At 38.0% G+C, this 20,241-nt stretch overlaps 1 protein-coding gene across 1 annotated transcript in view; it reads left to right on the top strand.

Annotated features, from left to right (window-relative positions):
- Window positions 1–20,241, top strand: part of plpp3 (phospholipid phosphatase 3) — a 140,379-nt gene that overhangs the window by 79,009 nt on the left and 41,129 nt on the right. The window contains exons 3-4 of the mRNA XM_072273674.1: window positions 11,307–11,587; window positions 15,524–15,581. Of these exons, the coding sequence (XP_072129775.1) occupies window positions 11,307–11,587; window positions 15,524–15,581 (339 nt within the window). The remainder of the gene's footprint in view (window positions 1–11,306; window positions 11,588–15,523; window positions 15,582–20,241) is intronic.

The raw sequence follows: 20,241 nt of genomic DNA, 5'->3' as shown, positions 1-20,241 counted from the left end.
TCATCCAGCATTTTGTGTGGATTTCCAGCATCTGCAGAATCTCTTGTACTTATGCATTTATGTGCAACTTCTAATATAGTTGGACTCCACAAGGTGCTTCTGAAATGTTCAATCAGCTTTGAGTCAACTTGAATTGTTAGGTAGGGTGATTAAACATTTGCTTGAAGCGTGGATTTCAGAAGAGTCTTAACGCAGCAGGGGAGAAAGAGGGAGAGAAAGAAGTGGAGAACAGTGAGGTACAGAGAACATTACTGAGTATGTGGTCTGTGTAGCTGAAGGAAGTTTTTCAAATGGTAAGAAATAGTTTCCAAAACACTTTACATTCTAGATTTGGCAGATATCTTTATAATTTCAGATATGAGTCATAACCTCATAGTGCAATATTCTTTAAAAACTTTCAATGTCATTTTAATAAAACTAAGAATATGTATGTATATGCTTTAAATAAATGTTTTTTTGTATTATTTTGGAAACTGGTATATATTTCATAAAATTAGAGGCCAAGGAATAGGACAAAACAAATGACGTGGATAGGGTAAGGTTTTAATGCTCTCTGGATTGTGCATTTGGTCACAACAGAGAAAATCTGATTTTCATTAAGTTGACTTTTAAGATTGCCAGATAAATGGGCTTCAGCCCAATATGTGACTGGACTAATTATATTAGATGCTGAAGTTTGTCACTGTGAAAGACATGCACAAAGACAAAGTACACAAGTACTGAGATACTCCAAGATGAAATATGAACTTAAAAATGCTATAGGTAGAATAAATCATGGTCTGGCTGTTATCTAGTTTGCGTTTATTATTTAAGGGATTTAGATCCTTTAGACTAGATCTTTAGAACAGAATTACATATAACAACACACACACACAAAATGCTGGAAGATCACAGCAAGTCAAGCAACATCCAAGGAGAGGAATAAGTTATTTTTCCCTGGAGTTAATTTCCTTTTCCTTTTTGAAAAAGGGAGTGGAGCCATTATTTTGAAGGACATATATTTTGTTTTTAATGGTATGATAATCAATTTAACTGAAATTTTAAGATGCATATTTTTGTATACTAAGTCAAACATACAATTAAAAAGATTGTATGATGTTTGATTTTTGCATAATCTCAAAGCTCTTGTAAAAATGATGTGTTGGGTTGTCATTATAGACCCTGAAGCAATCTTTGAAAGTAGGTGCCTTATTTATATGTGTATTATCTATGCCAGCAACCTTGATGTTCTTACTTTTAATCAACATTAAAGTTTTAGTCATAGGAATATAAGAACAGATGAATGAGAAGGCCATTCAGCCACTTGGTTGCTCTGCTTTTGGACATGGTTGATCTGATTATAACCTCAAATTCATATCATATTTACATTTGGTAACCTGCCATCTCCTTCCATCTTCTATCAACAATCTAAATCTGCCTTAAAACATTCAAAGGCCCTGTTTCTTCCATTTAGAATCATAAAACTGTACAGCACAGAAAATGGCTCATCTACAGTAATCCCATTAAAATAATTGTGTATAATTAGTTTTGATTCCACCTCTGGCAGCATTTCCCAGATATAAACCACTCTATATGAAAAAATAATGATCTCCCAGATCCCATTGAAGTTTTCTCGCTTCACCTTAAAACTAAGCCCTCTAGATTTTGATACCTAGACTATAAGGAAAATAATTGGCTATCTACACCACTTATGAATCTCAGAATTTTATATACTTCTATCTGTTCATTCCTCATCTTCCTTTGATCCAGGGAAAATAAGCCCATCCTATCCAATCAAAGAAAATTACAAAGATTCGTAACCCAATGAGAGAAGAATTTCACCTTATTTCTGTGTTAAGTGCGTAACCTTTTGTTTTTAAGCGGTGGTATCTTGTTCGAGATTCTCACACAAATTGAAATGTTCTCTCCATGTCCACTCTTTCAAGATCTTGCACTCAGTGACCACTTTATTAGGTACCTCCTGTGCCTAATAAAGTGGCCACTGAGTGCGTGTACGTGGTCTTCTACTGCTGTAGCTATCCACTTCGAGCTTTGGTGTGTTGTGTGTTCGGAGATGCTCTTATGTACTCCACTGTTCTGATGTGTGATTGTTTAAGTTATTGTTACTTTCTTGTCAATTTGAACCAATCTGGCTATTCTCCTCTGACCACTCTCATTAACAAAGTGTTTTGCCCACAGAACTGCTGCTTACTGGATGATTTTTGTTTTATTCATCAATCTCTGTAAACTATAGAAACTGTTGTGTGTGAAAATACCAGGAGATCGGCAGTTTCTGAGATACTCAACCCACCCCATCTGGCACCAACAATCATTCAACAGTCAAAGTTACTTACATCACATTTACTCCCCCATTCTGATGTTTGGTGTGAACAACAACTGAGCCTCTTGACCATGTTTGCTTGTTTTTATGCATTGAGTTGCTGCCACGTGATTGGCCGATTAGATATTTTCATTAATAAGCAGGTGTTAATGTGTATATGCTTCAATCAAGTTACCTTTCAATCTTTTAAACTCCAGAAGATAAAACACTCTTTCCAATTTTTCCACCTAGGACAAAACATCTATTAGAGATATTGGTTTAGTGGACATTAACTGAGATGCTTCCAACATAGTATTGGTCTCATCAATGCCCTATGCATTATCCCTTTTTGTATTTCATTCTCCTATCAATAAATGAATACAAACTGTCAGCTTCCCAGAATGCCTACATACTAGATGTGAACAAATCATGTATTACAGAACTCTGCAGTCCCTTATCATTTGGATAATATTTATTTTTCCTGTTGAAATGGACTATCTCACATTTTCCCCACATCATGCTCAATTTGTTAAATCTTTGATCATTCAATTAACCAATTTATATCCCTTTTTAGCAACCTATGTATTCTTCACTTTCCTACTAGACAACAAAGTCTATTTAGGTTCATGTAGTTGGCTGCTGGTATTACCTTGGCTTGTACCCCTAAACTTGAACTTTCAAATCTGTTGGTAGTTTCGTGAAATCTGTAATGTTTTTGTTTGCTTGTATTCTTCAAAGGTCAGGTTGTATTATGGATTGAGGATCCATAACTTGAGTTTGTAAGACAAGGTTTAAAACTGCAACATCTATACTTTATACCATATCTGAGACAATTAATTTTTGACAAGTGCTTTTAGACTTGCTGCCAATCTTTAATCCTTTATTTTGCTGTTCACATTTTCACCCTCTGTAGTGTTTTGCTTTTTGACTGCTTGCTAAATTAACAATATTAACTTGAGTGAGACATGTGATTTAAAAAAAGTACAAAATTCTGTATTCAAATGCATTTTTTGATTTCAATAATTCATGATCAATACACTTGAGAGAAATTGGCAGCAATACGAGAAAAAACTCTAATTCAGTCCAATAGATTGATAGTGATTTCCCTTTTCATTTTATGATTTTTTTTCCATGTGGCTGTCAAATACAATTTGCAGATACAATAGGGTATTTTAAGAGACTCATGGATGTGTACATGGAGCTTAGGAAGATAGAGGGCTATGGGTAACCCTAGGTAATTTCTAAAGTAAGTACATGTTTGGCACAGCATTGTGGACCGAAGGGTCTGTATTGTGCTGTAGGTTTTCTATGTTTCTGCTAAATATTTCCATGGAAATTAACTGGCTTTAAAGTCCAGTGTGATCTTCCTCACCACCTTTTCTGCCACCATCTCATAAGACAGTGGATTGTGTGAAAATAATGAAAAATAGTTATACTGCCTTTAAATAGTGAGCAGCTATGATGTTGGTGTAAGGTTGGAGTTTTGTTCCTTCATCAATATTAATGAAGATACTGAAGTAAGTGGTGATCCCTGGGATAACAATGTGAACATAAATATACTGCTAATCTAGTCTTCGGCAACATTACTGCCTCATGTTACTTTTGTGTAGGATCATAGATTAACCATTTGGAAAAGGTTGATTTACTTTGACCATAAGATATAGGGGCAGAATTAGGCCATTTGGCTCTTTGAGTCTGCTCTACCATTTCATCATGGCTGATCCAATTTCTCAGTCCCAATCTCCTACCTTCTCCCCTTCTCACTTTGCCTCCTGCCAATCAGCCTCTGCTTTATCCATGCTAGAATCTTTCCTGTAATACCATGGGCTTGTACCTTGTTAAGCAGTCTCAAGTGTGGTACCTTCTGAAAATCCAAGTACACAACATCAACCGATTTTCCTTTGTCTATGCTGCTTGTTACTACTTCAGAGAATTCCAACAGATATGTAATGCAAGATTTTCCCTTGAGGAAACCATGCTGACTATGGCCTATTTTATCATGTGCCTCCAGGTACACCAAGACCTCAATCTCAATAATACACTCCAACACCTACCCAATCACTGAGGTCAGACTAACTGGTCTATAGTTTCCTTCTGCCTCTCTCACTTCTTGATGAGTGGAGTGACGTTTGCAATTTTCCATCTATTGATTCTTGGAAGATCATTACTAATGCCTCCACGATTTCTTTAGCCACTTCTTTCAGAACTCATGGGTGAACCACCGTCTGGTCAAGGTAACTTGCCTACCTTCAGATCTTGCAAGTTCTCTCTAGTTTCTTTGCTGAACCACTTAGCTAGATTTTTATTTTTATGTTTATGCTAATTAAGGCCATAAGACCATAAAGCATCAAGGCATGGGAGCAGAATTAGGCAAGTCAGCCTATCCAGTCTACTCTGCCATTTGATCCTAGCTGATTTCAAAGTTTAAAGTAAATTTATTATCAAAGATTCATTTTCTTGCAGGAATTTAAAGGAAAAATAAAAATACAACAACTTATGAAAAATTACAAAAATTGATAAATATTCAATATGCAAAAGAAGACAAACTGTGCAAATAAAAAAATAATAGTGAGAACACAAGTTGTAAAGAGTCTGAGTCTGTAGGCCCAAGAATCAGTTCAGAGTTACGGTGTGTGAAGTTATCCACGTTGGTTCAGGAGCGTGATGATTGTACGGTAATAACTGGTACTGAACCTAGTGGTGTGGACCCAAGGCATCTGTATCACCTGCACATTGGTAATAGCAAGAATAGGGTGGGGGGGGCCTTGATGATGGCTGCTGCTTTCTTCTGACAGCGCTCCATGTAAATGGACTCAGTAGTTGGAGCATTCTTTGCCTGTAATGGTCTGGGCTGTATCCACTACTTTCTGTAGTTTTTTCCATTCTTGGACATTGGCATTTCCATACCAGGATATGATGCATCCAGGTTGAATGCTTTCCAATATGCATCGACAAAAGTCTGTCAAAGTTTTTGGTAACATGCCGAATCCAAACAAACTTCTCAGAAAGTAGAGATCCTGTCATGCCCTTCTTCATGATGACACTAACGGGCTAATCTCAGGACGGATTCTCTGATATAACGCTAAGGAATTTAAAGCTACAGACTCTCTCCACTGACAATCCCTAATGAGGTCTGGTTCATGGACCCCCAGCTTTCCCCCTGCGGTTGATAATCAGCTCTTTGGTTTTGTTGATGTTGAGTGAAAGGTTGTAGTAGCACTACTCAACCAGATCTTCAATTTCTCTCCATATCCAAATGTGGTGGCACAGTAGTGTAGTGGTTAGAGTAACACTATTACAGTGTTAGCTGTAAGATGAGTGTCTGATTCCGACTGTTGTTTGTAAGAAGCTTGTACATTCTCCCCATGACTACAAGGATTTTCTCCAGGTGCTTTGCTTTTAAAGTTCAAAGTAAATTTATTATCAAAGTACATATCTGTCACCATATGCAACCCTGAGATTCATTTTCTTGTGGGCATTTATAGTAAATACAAAGAAACACACAAAACACAAGCAAAATAATAATAAATATACAAGCAATAAATCATGAGATGAAAAGTTCTTGAGAGTGAGCTCATAGGTGGTGGGTGCCTCCCACATTCAAAAGATGTATGCTTAGGGTTAGTGAGTTGCGGACATGTTATTATTGACGCTGGAAGCTTGGCGACACTTGCGGACTGGTCAGCACAATCCTTGCTGATTTGATTTGATGCAAAAGACACATTTCTTGATATACATGTGACAAATAAAGCTAATCTAATCTTTTTTTAATTTCGTTCAACCTCGTTCTCTTGCCTTCTCCCTGTAACCTTTGATGCCCTTACAAATCAAGAACCTATCAACTAGGGATCATTTTTTTTAAAGCTCCTCTTGATACTCTCCAATACCAGTATCTTTTTTTACTTTTGGGGCCTAAAGCTGTTGACAATACTCCACTAATGATCTGGCCAATATATTTATTAAAGCTTCAGCATTACATCCTTACTTTTATGTTCTAGTCCTCTGGAAATGAATGTTAAATTGCATTTGCTTCCCCTATTGCTGGCTCAGCCTGCATATTATCCTTCAGGGAACCTTGCACCAGGGCTCCCAAGTCCCTTTGAACCTCTCATTTCTGAATTTGCTTCCCATTTAGAAAATAGTCTATACCTTATTTACTCCTACCAAAGTGCATGACCATAAAATTTACTACACTGAATTTTATTTGGTACTTCTTTGCACATTCCCCTAATTTACCCAAGTCATTCTGCAGATTCCTTGCTTCCTCAACACCACCTGCCCCTCTTCCAATCTTTGTATCGTCTACAATCTTGATCAAAAAGCCATCAATTCCGTTATCCAGATCATTAACACATAAAGTGAAAAGTAGTGGACCCAACACTTACCCCTGTGGAATGCCACTAGTCACCAGCAGACAACCAGAAGAGATCCTCTTTATTGCCAGTCAGTTATATTCTGATCATGTTTGTATCTTTCTTGTAATACCATCTAGTTTAGCAGCCTTATGTGTGGCACCTTATCAAAGGCCTACTGAAAATCCAAGAAAAAAACATTCACTGACTCATCTTTGTCTACCCTACCTGTTGTGTGACCTATGGTATAACTCACAATTTGGTCATCTATTTTCCACATGTTATTGACTATCTTGTGTTGGAGCATGGCCAAGTGGTTAAGGCGTTCGGCTAGTGATTTGAAGGTCGCTAGTGCGAGCCTTGGCTGAGGCAACGTGTTGTGTCCTTGAGCAAGGCACTTAATCACACATTGCTCTGCAACGACACCAGTGCCAAGCTGTATGGGTCCTAATGCCCTTCCCTTGGACAACATCGGTGGCATGGAGAGGGGAGACTTGCAGCATGGGCAACTGCCGGTCTTCCATACAACCTTGCCCAGGCCTGTGCCCTGGAAATTTTCTAAGGCGCAAATCCATGGTCTCATGAGACTAACGGATGCCTATAATTGACTATCTTACACAACTATGGACTATGTTTTGTGATATCTTGCATGGATTTAGATATAGTATTTAATTGTAACATTTCCCATCTTGATAAGGTGTTTACTTTACTCCTGGAAAAGCAGTCTGCTTTTCTTCACCACCAACATATAAAACGGGTGAGATTGTCGAAATTTTACTAATATTTAAATTCCATTTTGTAGTCCTCTGTCATTTGTTAATCTGGCCGGGTGCTGGGAATCCCACTGTCTCAGTTATATTAGGCTGTACACCAACAATATCTTCAGATGTATGTTTTCAATTTCACCAAGCTAATTGACAAATTACAGCAGCATTAATAAGGCTTATAGAATTTAATTGGAAGTCCTCAGGTTTCCTAGGCTTCTTGAATCTTGCCATTATTTAAAGGGATACTATAAATGGGCAATATTTGGTAAGAAAATGACGGTAATTGATGTTGCTGCTGAAATACCAGTGAAACATTCCAATAAGCACTAGCGTTTCATAGTCACTTTCTAAGTGCTTGTGTGAAAGGCTTTCTTCACAGCACTTGTACCAAAAGGAAATTTGACAAATTTGGAGATTTGTATACTTGATCATTATCTCAGAACTCTGATGTATCAGATTAGCACGAGTGCTGTTTAAGCTGTGTTACTTGGAGCCTCGGGTGAAGACTTGGGTGACTGAGAGCAGCAACAGCAGTCGTCACACTGGTGGAAGCATTACCAGATCCTGGAGAGATAGGAGCCTAATGGCAGCATACGCTGAGCGCTGAGTGCCAGAGGTTTGATCCATACAGCTTTGTAGCCTGATAAGATAGAGAGGAACAGAAGGAGGCAGTTTTCAGGAGGTTTTACCTGCCATACAAGCTCTACAGGCAGATGTTAAGCTTCCATGACACTTTAGAACAACAGTGCTTCAGGAGAATTAGCCTTATATCAAATGATGTTTGATATAAGGCAGAAAATGGTTCGACACAGCCAAGAAGGGCCAAAAGGCCTGTTTCTATGCTGTAGTTTTTCTATGGTTTCTATGTGGGACTAGGCAGAAAATGGTTCGGCACAGCCAAGAAGGGCCAAAAGGCCTGTTTCTGTGCTGTAGTTTTTCTATGGTTTCTGTGGTTTTTCTAAATGAAGGTTCAGCCCTTTGAGACAATTCCTGTTGCTGAATTCCCAACTGAAACATGTTGCGCTTTGGAGTCTCTATTCAAGTACTGGAATTGAAACACAGGAATCAATTGTATGTGGATAGTCAACCTGTTAGTTCAGATAACTGGTCAAGAAACCTGGAAGTGATATGGTAGTCAGCAGCGAGATTTAAAAATGCAACGTCATTCGTGTTGTTTACCTCCCAGATTCCAGAGTGCAAGCAACCACCCTCTTAGTGCATATATTAGTTACCAAGTGTAGGGGGAATTATTTGACAATAAATAGCAACACACACGCAATGCTCAGGATGTCCTTATTAAGAGTCTTGGCCCAAAACCTTACCTGTTTATTCCTCTCCATAGATGCTGTTTAATCTGCTGCGTTCCTCCACCATTGTGTGTGTTGCTCAAGATTTCCAGCATCTGCAGAACCTCTTGTGCTGAAATAGCCACTTTCCATTAGTTGATCTGATTGCCTGCTTTGCAGGAGTATTTCTAAACCCATGTATCTCAAAGTGATGAGTTGGCTTTGATCATAGTTTAATATATCGTCCACTCAATTAGCTGTCATGTCACTGAGTTATCTAGCTAACAAGCTGATCAAAACCTATTTGCTCACTCTAAGTACTTCACTAGGCAAATTACTGCAGTGAAAATATACCAAATTTAGGAAAAACAAGTTAATAGCAATTCTTTGGACTATTTGATTTGATTTAAAGAATGTAATCACTGTTGATATTTTAAAACCTGCATGCTCTTTGTAGGCAAACTATTCAACATTACCAGCCAGAGTATCTCAACACTCTTTTTCTCTAATCCATTTGATATGTTGAGCCAAACAGGTGGTAAAAGTTCAAAGTAAATTTATTATCAAAGTACATATTTGTCACCATGTACAACCCTGAGATTCATTTTCTTGCTGGCATACTCAATGAATCCATCATAGAATAATAACCAAAACCAATGAGAGACCACGCAGACTTGGAGCGCTCAACCAGTGTGCATAAGACAACAAACTGTGCAAATACAAAGCAATAAATAAATAAATAAATGAGCAATAAATATCAGGAACATGAGATGAAGAATCCTTGAAATTGAGGTTATGAGCTGTGGGAACATTTCAGTGATGGGGCAAGTGAAGTTAAGTGAATCTATCCCCTTTGGTTCAAGAGCCTGATGGTTGAGGGATAATAACTGTTCCTAAACCTAGTGGTGAGAGTCCTGAGGCTCCTGCATCTTTTTTCTGATGGCAGCAGTGAGAATAGAGCATGACCTGTGTGGTGGAGATCTCTTTTGGCTCCACACATAGATTACCATTCTGATCTTCCGGAGGACCAATTTTAGCCCTTTCAATCTTTTAGCTCTTAACATATCTGTAGAATCCCTTAAGATTTTTCTTCATCTTCTCTGCTAGGGCAACTTCTTACCTTCTTTTAGGCCTCCTGATTTCTTTCCTAATTGTTCCCTTGATTCTTCTGATGTTCTAGACAAATATGTCAGCAATCCAATTTCTTTTTTGCTCAGTTACATTATAGCCTCTGCAACTTCGGGTCCATCATTCCTAGTATTCTTTGTTTGTGTTACTCTAGCCAGTTCTGCTGTTTGTTGATACATACTGTAACCACACCAGCTAATATTTCTGTTTAAAAGCTCAGGCAGGTAACCTATCCCAGGTACTTGGGAATCCTTAGGAAATTTTTCCTATCTTTTGGATGCTTTAAAATTTTAGGTTGTCAATGTTCCAGTTTTAACTTTTGACCTAATAATCAAGCTAATGGTTATCCTTGGTGTCTGGAAGCCCTTCCTGACATCACTTTTTCAATAGAGATCCATTTATCTGCAAATATTAGGAGGAAGGCTATGTACAACAGTTAGACAATGTTGCTAGGATGTACAAAGAACAGCTTGACCATGGTTTTTGGCCAAAACCTTGGACTCTTGATATTGCTGACTGTGATCCAAATTGATGATCCTTTAATACCAATTCAATGCCAGCATTCAATTTCTAAACAAAAGTGACCCAGTCTTTGGAAATATCTTCCATGCACTGTGTTATCGTTAGTTAATAACAACATACTATATCATTTAGCTTTAGGGCAACATATAGTTTAGGTTACAATTCCATTTTCACTTTATTCCCCCTTTGTGCTTTCTTTGTGCTAGTATGCTGTTTATGCTCAAAATTACCTTTTAATAAAAGGTCCTCTTCCAATGTCACATTACATGCTTTCCACTGTAATATTAAATGAAAAATCAAGATCTGTATTATCTTTGCTGTACTGTGAGTACAGCTTTCTTGCTCTTCGAGACAGAATTGAATTTTCAGCAGTTTCAGCACAAAATGGAACAATGCCAAAACGTATCCATTTCTATTGTTGAATTAAAAAAATGTCCATTTGAAAACCATGTCAGTGAACCCCAAGTTGTATTCTATAATATTAATTAGTAATAAACTGTATCATTTCTATTTTTGTTTCTCTCACTTTTCCTCTCACACATAAGTGTACATATGCTTGTGCATCCTCACTCACACTCACGATCACACACACACTCAATCACTCACTCGCTCACAGCATAGAACCCTTCCCCAGTCCTCTCTTTATTGAGACAACTTGTGTGGACCTATACTGAGAAATTTAAACAACTAAAATATGGAATTATGTAATCATTATAAGCACTTTAGCTTCTAATTGAGGATTTGACAAGTTTCTCTTGCTTCATATTTTCATCTTTTCAGCTGTTGTGGGAAATATTGTTCTGACAGGCTAGTAAATATGCTTCTTCTGCCTCAATATACTTAACAAGTTGTCAACCACTAAAAACCCATCCAGTTCCACAAGACATTGTTTATACACTTTAAAAAAAACCTAAATGACCTCAGTAATGATTTTGTGTGTTTTTGTTAACAGATAATATCAGGAGAATGCTACCGGATCCATTACATGAAGGAACATTCCAAGTCCTTTATCCGCAACCCATATGTAGCTGCTCTGTATAGACAAGTCGGCTGCTTCATCTTTGGCTGTGCTATAAGCCAGTCCTTTACTGACATTGCAAAAGTATCTGTTGGTCGCCTGAGGCCACACTTTTTAGATATTTGCAAACCAGATTTTTCAATGATCAACTGTTCCCTGGGTTACATTGAGAACTTCGAATGCAGAGGGAATGAAAGCAAGGTTCAGGAAGCAAGGTGATTTTTTTTTTGCTTAATAATATATGGAATAGAACCATAATTAATATTATCATGATGCTGCCATAAATGTATTTTCCTTTCTCCCCCTCCCCCACCTAACCCCCACAAAGGGTACGGAGAGTGAAATTGTTCTCTGCTACCAAAGCTAGACCAGCTGATATTGAAATGTCAGTTTTACATCTGTCGGATTGTACTGATGAAGTATGGGGGTGTGAGACCAATTGCCAAACATTCCTTAGATGATACAGTTTAAAAAATGTGCTGTAATTTATGTAAACTTATTGGAACAGTGTTTAAATTTATAATGTAATAAAACTATTGAGTGTATGGAATCTACTGATTATAATTCATGTTCACTGTTACATTGACTAAAATTTGAATTCCTATTAATTTTAAATGAAGTTGTGCAGCTTAATTGTTGAGCAGTGTAAACTTTTGTGATTGTATTATATTTTTCTCCTGATTGACAAAGCTACCCTCCCATTGCATTTGATTTCTTCTGCATCCTGTGCCTCCTTTCACCCCAATTTTGGTGGCAGTGCATTCAGCTGCCTAGATATTCAATGCAGGAATTTCTTCCACAATCTTCTCAGCTTCATGCCCTTTGTGGCCATCACTTCAACTACATTTTGGTTACCCTCTCCCCTTTATTTTGTACAATTGCAATACCGTTTATTGACATCGTTACTGGTGTGAAATATGCTGGGAATTTTTTTTTTGTATTTAGCATTTCCTACAAATTTGTTATAAATATATGCTCCTGTTTTAATCCCTGATTTAATAACTGAGCTTGTTCAAAGAGTAGCTAAATCTGGTGTGAGCAGAGCACAGGCATGCTTCCTATAAATTTTTATCTATTATGTGTAAGGATAGAAGATCACAATGCCTGCAGTGCATTTAGGAGAAAATACCATAAGACATAGGAGCAGAATTAGGCCATTTAGCCCATCGAATCTGCTCCGCCATTTCATCATGGCTGATCCCGGATCTCATTCAACCCATACATCTGCCCATGTCCCGACCAGTCCTATAAAGCGTTGTGCCTCGGCCTAAGTGTTACACTTGCCCATACACCTCCTCCCTCACCTCCATTCAGGGCCCCAAAAGAGTACTTTCAGATGAGGCAACACGTCACCTGCGAATCTGCCAGGGTCGTCTGTTGTGTCCGGTGCTCCTGATGTGACCTCAAATATTAGGTGAGATCTATCGTAAATTGGGGGACCCCTTTGTCAAGCACCTCTGTGCCATCTACCACAAGTGGAAATTCCTGGTGTCAAAACATTATTATTCTGATTCCCATTCTCGTTTTGACATGTCGGTCCACAGCCTCCTCTTTTGCCACGATGAGGCCACCTTCAGGGTGGAGGAGCAACACCTTGTATTCTGTCTGGTTCGCCTCCAACTGGATGGAATGAATATTGATTTCTCCTGGTTTAAAAAAAAATCCCTCCCCCACCCTTTGACTTTTCACCTCACCTAACTATGACTTCCTCCTGGGTCCCCTCCTCCTTCCCTTTCTCCTATGGTCCACTCTTCTCTACTATCAGATTGCTTCTTCTCCAGTTCTTGTCCTTTCTCACCCACCTGGCTTCACCTTTCACCTTCCAGCTCGCCTCCTTCCCCTCCACCTTTTTATTCTGGCATCTTAACCCTTCCTTCTCAGTCCTGGAAAAAGGTCTTGGCATGACATAGCAGCTGTTTATTCATTTTCATAAATGCTGCCTGACCTGTTGAGTTCCTCTAACATTTTGTGTGTGTGTTGCTTTGATATTGGGTGGTTGTTTCTTATTGGAGCCACATAAACCTGGGATAGAATCACAGAGTTATAGACAGTTATGGGTTAAAGGAGGCTATTCAGGCAATCAAGTTTAAACTAACTTAATGAATGAGCAGTTGAGCAGGTCCCAATTCCTCACCCTCCTCCCTTATAACTCACTTTTGTTTCTTTTCTAATATTTATCCAGTTCATTTTTTGAATACTACAGCCAAATCTGCTTCAACACTGACAGGTTCTTCCAGATTGTAAATACTCACTGCTTATTGGAAATTTCTTCTCTTGTCACTTTTGGTTTTTGTACAAAAAAATATCTTATGCCCTCTGGTTGATAAGTCATCTTCCATTGGGAACAATTTCTCTCTTTCTCCTCTGTATAGATACTTAATAATTTTAAATATCACTCTCACATCCCTTAGTATGTTACAGGAGGAATGCTACCAACTTCTCCAGTCTATCCATACAACAAAAATATCTCCCCCATATTATTCTAATAAGTTTTATCTGCATCTGTTCTAAGACACTCAAATCTTTTACGGAGTGATGGACAAGACCAGACACTGTTCTCCAGATGTGTGCAAGCTAATAATTTATAAAGCCTCATCATAGTTTCCTTGCTCTTGTATTCTATGTGGTTGGAAAATAAAGTGGCAAACCTTGTAGGTTTTCTGTAAAGTTGCATTATCAGCCTGCTTGCTACTTCCAATGATTTTTGCATATTCATTCCTGTTCTTCTTAATGACAAAACAATTTTTTCAATTTGTAGCATTGAATTGTATTTGCTCAGTGTCTGTCCATTCTCTTTATTCTCCCTTGTATAATTATGTTCTTCACAGTTCAATGTACTTCTCATCACAAATTTGAAAATTGTGTCCAAGTCCATAAGAAAGGTTTATTCCCGTGGGTTTCCAGTTGATGACAAACCAATTTGGTGTCCCTTTATCAAATGCCTTTTGAAAGTCCATAAATACTACATCAACCATATTTTGCTCATCAACCACCTCTGTCATCTCATTAAAAATCTCTATCAGGTCACTCAAGCATATTGTGCCTTTACAAACAATGCTAGTACTCCTAATCAGTTTACACTTATCTGCACAGTGTTTAATTTTGGTCCTTGAGTATAATTTCTAGGAGTTTTTCCACTACCTAGCTTAGATTGACTGGTCCGATGTTTCAGTGTTTGTGATTTTACCATTCTTTTATGTTATATTTACAAGTTCCAGATGTTGCAACTAAAGACCAATAGCTCCTCAACTTCTATCACTGCTTCCCTCAGCAGCGAAGAATGTTGGAGTCTGGACCAGATAATTTATCCACTACAAATATTTGTAAATGTCAGAGAGCTACCTACCTACTTACTGTGTGTATTGTGGGTTCATTAGTAAGTATTGCTGTATTATAAAGCCATGTTCAATATTCTTCCATCCATCTAAACACAAGAACAGAATAGAAGTGGGATTAGGCTGCTAGCCCTACAATGTAGTATGATTGTGACTGACCTATGATGGCTTCAACTCCTCTTCTGAGCCAATCCTAATCCTGCAATTACAGATTGATTTATCAATATCACTTACCTACCTATTCCAACATGCCAGAGGCTATTCATTGTTAAAAAACTATCTTAATCCTAAGTACTTCTAATTATAAAGCTTCTTCTAGCCTCAGAGGCAGAGAATTCCAGAGATTCAGCACAGGAATTCTCTGCACTTCAACTGTAAATAACCAGTCCTTTATTTTGTATCTCTGTCCACTTTTCATAACTCTCCCACTTGTGGAAACATCTCAACATCTATCTTGTAAAACTCCTTTCAGGTCTTGTATGTTTGAATAAAGTCACACATCATTTTTTTTTTTGAACTCCAAACCCAATGTGTCTAACCTCTCTTGTTAGGACAGCCCTCTCACCCCAAGAATTAGCCTGGTGATTCTCCTTTGGACTGTTTCTAATGACACTATTGAACAATTCTTTACAGAGAAACTGATTTTATGTAGACAACTCCTATGGGAATGTGCACTTTTTGCTAACTAACATAAATAGAATGGGATTCTCTCCACATAATTTATACATTGGATAAGTAAAGATTTTGCTATGTTATTGAGCCCATGTTGCACAAAAGGGCCTGATAATTAAAGAATTCTTTTGGCTTGTTTTGCAGGAAGTCGTTCTTCTCAGGACATGCCTCGTTCTCATTATACACCATGTTATATTTGGCAGTAAGTGACTTAATATTTCATTTGCCATTCTTCAGTCCCTATCAAAGGCTATAAATTTCTTTAAGCATCCATTTTGTTGAAGGTTGAATGTAGTTCAAATCTAGTTTCTTTTTGGTAGCTTCAAGCTTATTTTGATCACAAGTGAATAGCACTGGATGGCTAGAGGTTGCAAACCATCATTGCCACATACTGTTGGCATATTGATAGTGATAAGAGTGTCACAAAATATTTACTACAAATAAGTCATTCTCTTCAATATGTTCACTCGTGCTGGCATTTATGCTTTACATGGCTCTCCTCACAGTTGTTCCAGTGCTTTGCAGTACTGTCAGTAAGATTGGGGTTTGATTCCAGCCCCTGCCTGTAAGGAGTGTGTATGTTCTCACCATGACTGCATGGGTTATGTCTGGCAGCTCCGGTTTCCTCCCATATTCCACGGACATACAGTAAGATTAATGAGTTATGGGAATGGTTATATTAGTGCCAGAAGCATGGCGTCACGTGTGGGCTGCCTAGCACAAACCTTACTGATTTGATTTGATGCAAATGACATGTCTTATTGTATATTTTAATGTACATTTGAAAAAATAAAGAATTTTTTTTCTTCTTATCTCTTTTTATCTCATCAATTTATCCTCAAATTCCTATTTCTCCTTGTGTTTTTCCTAGGTCTTTTCTCAAAAGCTTCTAGTGAGTTCTAAGCTCTGTGCATAAAAACATTTCTAGTGAATCCCTATGGTCATTGCATAAATGGCCTTTGCTTCTGGTCTCACTTGCGCTGGGTGGGCTATCTGCGGTTTGACATTTATCCCAGTAGGACGCGTGTGATTTATTTGGTTCTAATCTGTTCTCACTTCCAACTGAGATGGCAGAGGATGACAAACACTCTTCTGCATCAGTCAGAAAGTAAATGTCAGGCATGACTGGTCCTTCCCATTTCAAGCTCCAGTGTCATATTCTTGCTTTATTTAATTATCTTGTTCCTTGTATGGACCTAGTAAAATCCAGCCGTTCAGGAAGAGCACCTTGCTGTGTTTTGTTCCCTGTAGCACAGCTTCATAATCACAATGAGTTGAGCTCTATTGTGGTCAAATTTATGTGTTGTAAGATTGAAGCAATAGGTTGGTATGTGTAGTTCAAGTACTGGAATCCTAGATGTACTATTTTTGTACCTGTCAGTGAACAACATAATAACTTTAACAAAACATCCTACAATCTTATTCTCTGGGTTTTAAATGTTATTAGTAACTCGTAAGGGATACAGTAATTTTGAGTATTTAATCATCAGTGAACTGTATAATAAACAGATACTATAGAGACGTAAGATAGACTGCACAGGTCGCGGAGGGAGATGTTGGTTGAGTTCCAGGATAAACACTGTATAAGTTACAGAGGACAAGAATGCATTAGCCACAGAAGAGACTTGTATTGCTGAGGGGAAAGTAAACCAAAAATGAACTTTGAGAAGTTGCTGACAGTTCTGGATTCACAATCTCCTCATAGTTCTCAAATGAAAATCTGTCTCTGGAACTGCATGGCTTGCCATATAAAATGGTGGGGGTGGGGGAACACAGTGAAAAAGGTTCAGGTACATTCAAACTTGTACCAAGTGATCAAAATGGAAAACTTCCTTGAGTAATATTGTGTTTCGCCTGTAGGGTAGGATACCTCATCTGTCCTAATTACTTTGTTTTCCATATCTTTGAGGTTCATTGAGCCTCAATAGGTTTTTACATTCCTCACTGCCTGCGGTGTACATGTTCAGATCTGTCTTTGTATTGCCAGCTCAAAGAATTTCCTTGAGGAATAGCACTCTTTAAATCATTATTCCATGATGCTATATATGTGAACCAGTATACCTGCTGAAAAAGAACCTTAATCTGTTATATTACAACCAGACAAAGTTGCCTTGACACTAATTGACCTCAGGAAACATTTCTAACTTTCCTTAGGTCTTCTTGGTTTTTTAAAATTTATTTTGTACTCAACAAAGAGCATTCAAATCCTTAGTTTCATTTTGTCTTTATCTTTAATAATTGACAAACCCAGCACATAATACCATGAATAACCAATTGAACTTAACTGGTTTCTAGTTTATCTTTTGTTTGTGGACTCATAAAGCACTACAACACAGAAACAGGTTTCTCGTAAATATTTCTCCTTTCACCTTTAACCTACTTTAGTTATACCCAGCCTCAGTGGAAGTTTTCTATATCCCTCAGAATTTTGTATACCTCTGTCAAATTTCCCCTCATTTTCCTATGCTCCAGGGAATAATGTCCTAACCTATTCAACCTCTCTGTACAACTCTGGTCCTCAAATCCTGGCTATGTATTTGTAAATTCCTGTACTCTTTCAATTTTATTGATATTTTACCTATAAGAAGGTGACTAAAACTGTATACAGTACCCCAAAATTGGCTTCAGCAACATCTCATACAATTTCAACATAACGTTCCAATTCTTATATTCATTGCTATAATTCAAGGCGGCCAATGTGCCAAAAGCACTCTTTGTATCCCATCTACCTGAGATGTCACCTTCAAGGAATTTTGTGTCTGTATTCCTAGATCCCTTTGTTCTACCGCTCTCCTCAGCGCCCTACCGTTCACTGTTTAAATTGTTCCCTGGTTTGTCCCCCCAAAATACAACACCTCACACTTGCCTACCATCTTTCGGTGTATTTTTCTAGTTGGTCCAGATCCTCCTTCAAGCTTTAATAGTATTCCTCACTCTCCACTATGCCCCCAGTTTTGGTGCCATCTGCGAATTAGCTGATCCAGATTGCCACATTATTCAAGATAGCTTAGCCTCTTTTACTGTAAAGAGAATGAAATAATTGTTGCTCCTGATCTGATGCAACACAAAAAAACAAACCCCACAAAAGATAAAGAACACAATAGCAGTACTAAAAAAACACACACACATTTTAGCCTTGACTGACAAATAGAACTGCAGGCCACAAATATACATTATTTATTAGAATGGTATTTGGACTAAGCTGTATCTATATCACAGTCCTCTGAAATTGTCATACTGAAATAAAGTGTCATTAAAATGATTAAACATTCAGTTTCTTTAAATATGTTACAAAATTTCTGTGTGGCAATTTTTTTTGTAACTTGAAATTTCTGAATGAATGTTTTTATTCTTTTATTTAAAATAATCTTTACCACATAAAATTCCCTTAAGGCCAAAAACTGTTAAACAGAATTAGCCATGTACAGTTGTACGCTTAACTGTTTTCCCTTTATGATGTGAGGTTAAAGATTACTGGAATGTTGAAAAAAAATGTTTGACCCTACCTCCAGATTCGGTTTACTGATGCTGCCCAGATACTGGGCTTCACATGGCTTGATTTATGATGCTTCTCAAATTGGGGTCAGTCTCTTGCCAGTTTAAGAGCAATGACATTGCAATAACTCAAATGCCTTTTCTCATTATAATATGTTCTAATGCATAGTAGCTTGGAGATTTTAAGCAATAGAAGCATTTTTCCAAGACTGTAGCAATAAAATGGTCAATTGTTCTTGAAAAGTGCTTTTTCAACTAATTCCCAGCACAATGCTCTTTGTCTGTGGATTATGCCCCTAATGTTATTAATAACAGAGCAGAGTGAAACTCTGAGTTGTATTGAGAAGCGAATACTGCATGGCATACAGCACTCATCTGACAGGCCTCAAAACAAGAAAAAGATTCTGGGAATATATACAAAGTGCTACTCATGGAGGGGCACAGACTTCTTGGCTGGGAATTAAATTACTTCCGTAGGGAATTGCTTTGATTTAAAAAGGGTTAAATATTGAAATTTAAAGGAAGGCTCCTTTCCTTTAATGTCAATAAATTCTTAAGAATCAAAGCAAGATTACAATGTAGAAATTCATATCAGTTGTATATGCTTACAGGCAATACAGGAGCAGCTGCGAGTGGCTTCCACTTTATAAACTTGGGTTCATTGAAGTTGTTCAAACTGAATTTCGGAAGCAGCCGATGATATATGATCATTCTGAAATTTTGCAATTTAGCATAATGACCTAGAATGAATTTCAGCTTTACAGTCCCATGAAAATTTTAGTGTACTTATTAGGTAGTGTTAGAATGATGCAGATACTTTGACACAGTGTATAAACCTTTAGTTGCAACTGAGGCCCAGTGCTTCAGAGACTTGCCTTGGGTTTGTAAGGTGGTTAAGGGAGAGGCACAACTAGGAGTCAGACACCAGTTGTATCCATGTGATAGGGTCTATTTGGGGCAATAATGGGAGGCAAAGAAGGAGAATGGCCTTTGAGTGTCTGTGGTCGATGGGAATATTTGAAGCTAACAACTGAAGGAGAACAACAGGAATTCTGCAGATGCTGGAAATTCAAGCAACACACATCAAAGTTGCTGGTGAACGCAGCAGGCCAGGCAGCATCTGTAGGAAGAGGTGCAGTCGACGTTTCAGGCCGAGACCCTTCGTCAGGTCCTGACGAAGGGTCTCGGCCTGAAACGTCGACTGCACCTCTTCCTACAGATGCTGCCTGGCCTGCTGCGTTCACCAGCAACTTTGATGTGTGTTAACTGAAGGAGAAGCTGGAATCTAGAAACCGGGAGGGCATGGGAACTGGCCAAGGATTGCAGGCTGAGAGTTAGAAAATCAGCAGGATGAGTGGGACAATTTC

This window comes from Mobula birostris, chromosome 12 (genome assembly GCF_030028105.1).
Source record: "Mobula birostris isolate sMobBir1 chromosome 12, sMobBir1.hap1, whole genome shotgun sequence".
NCBI classification, from domain to species: domain Eukaryota; kingdom Metazoa; phylum Chordata; class Chondrichthyes; order Myliobatiformes; family Myliobatidae; genus Mobula; species Mobula birostris.
This window is presented reverse-complemented; position numbering and strand designations above follow the sequence as displayed.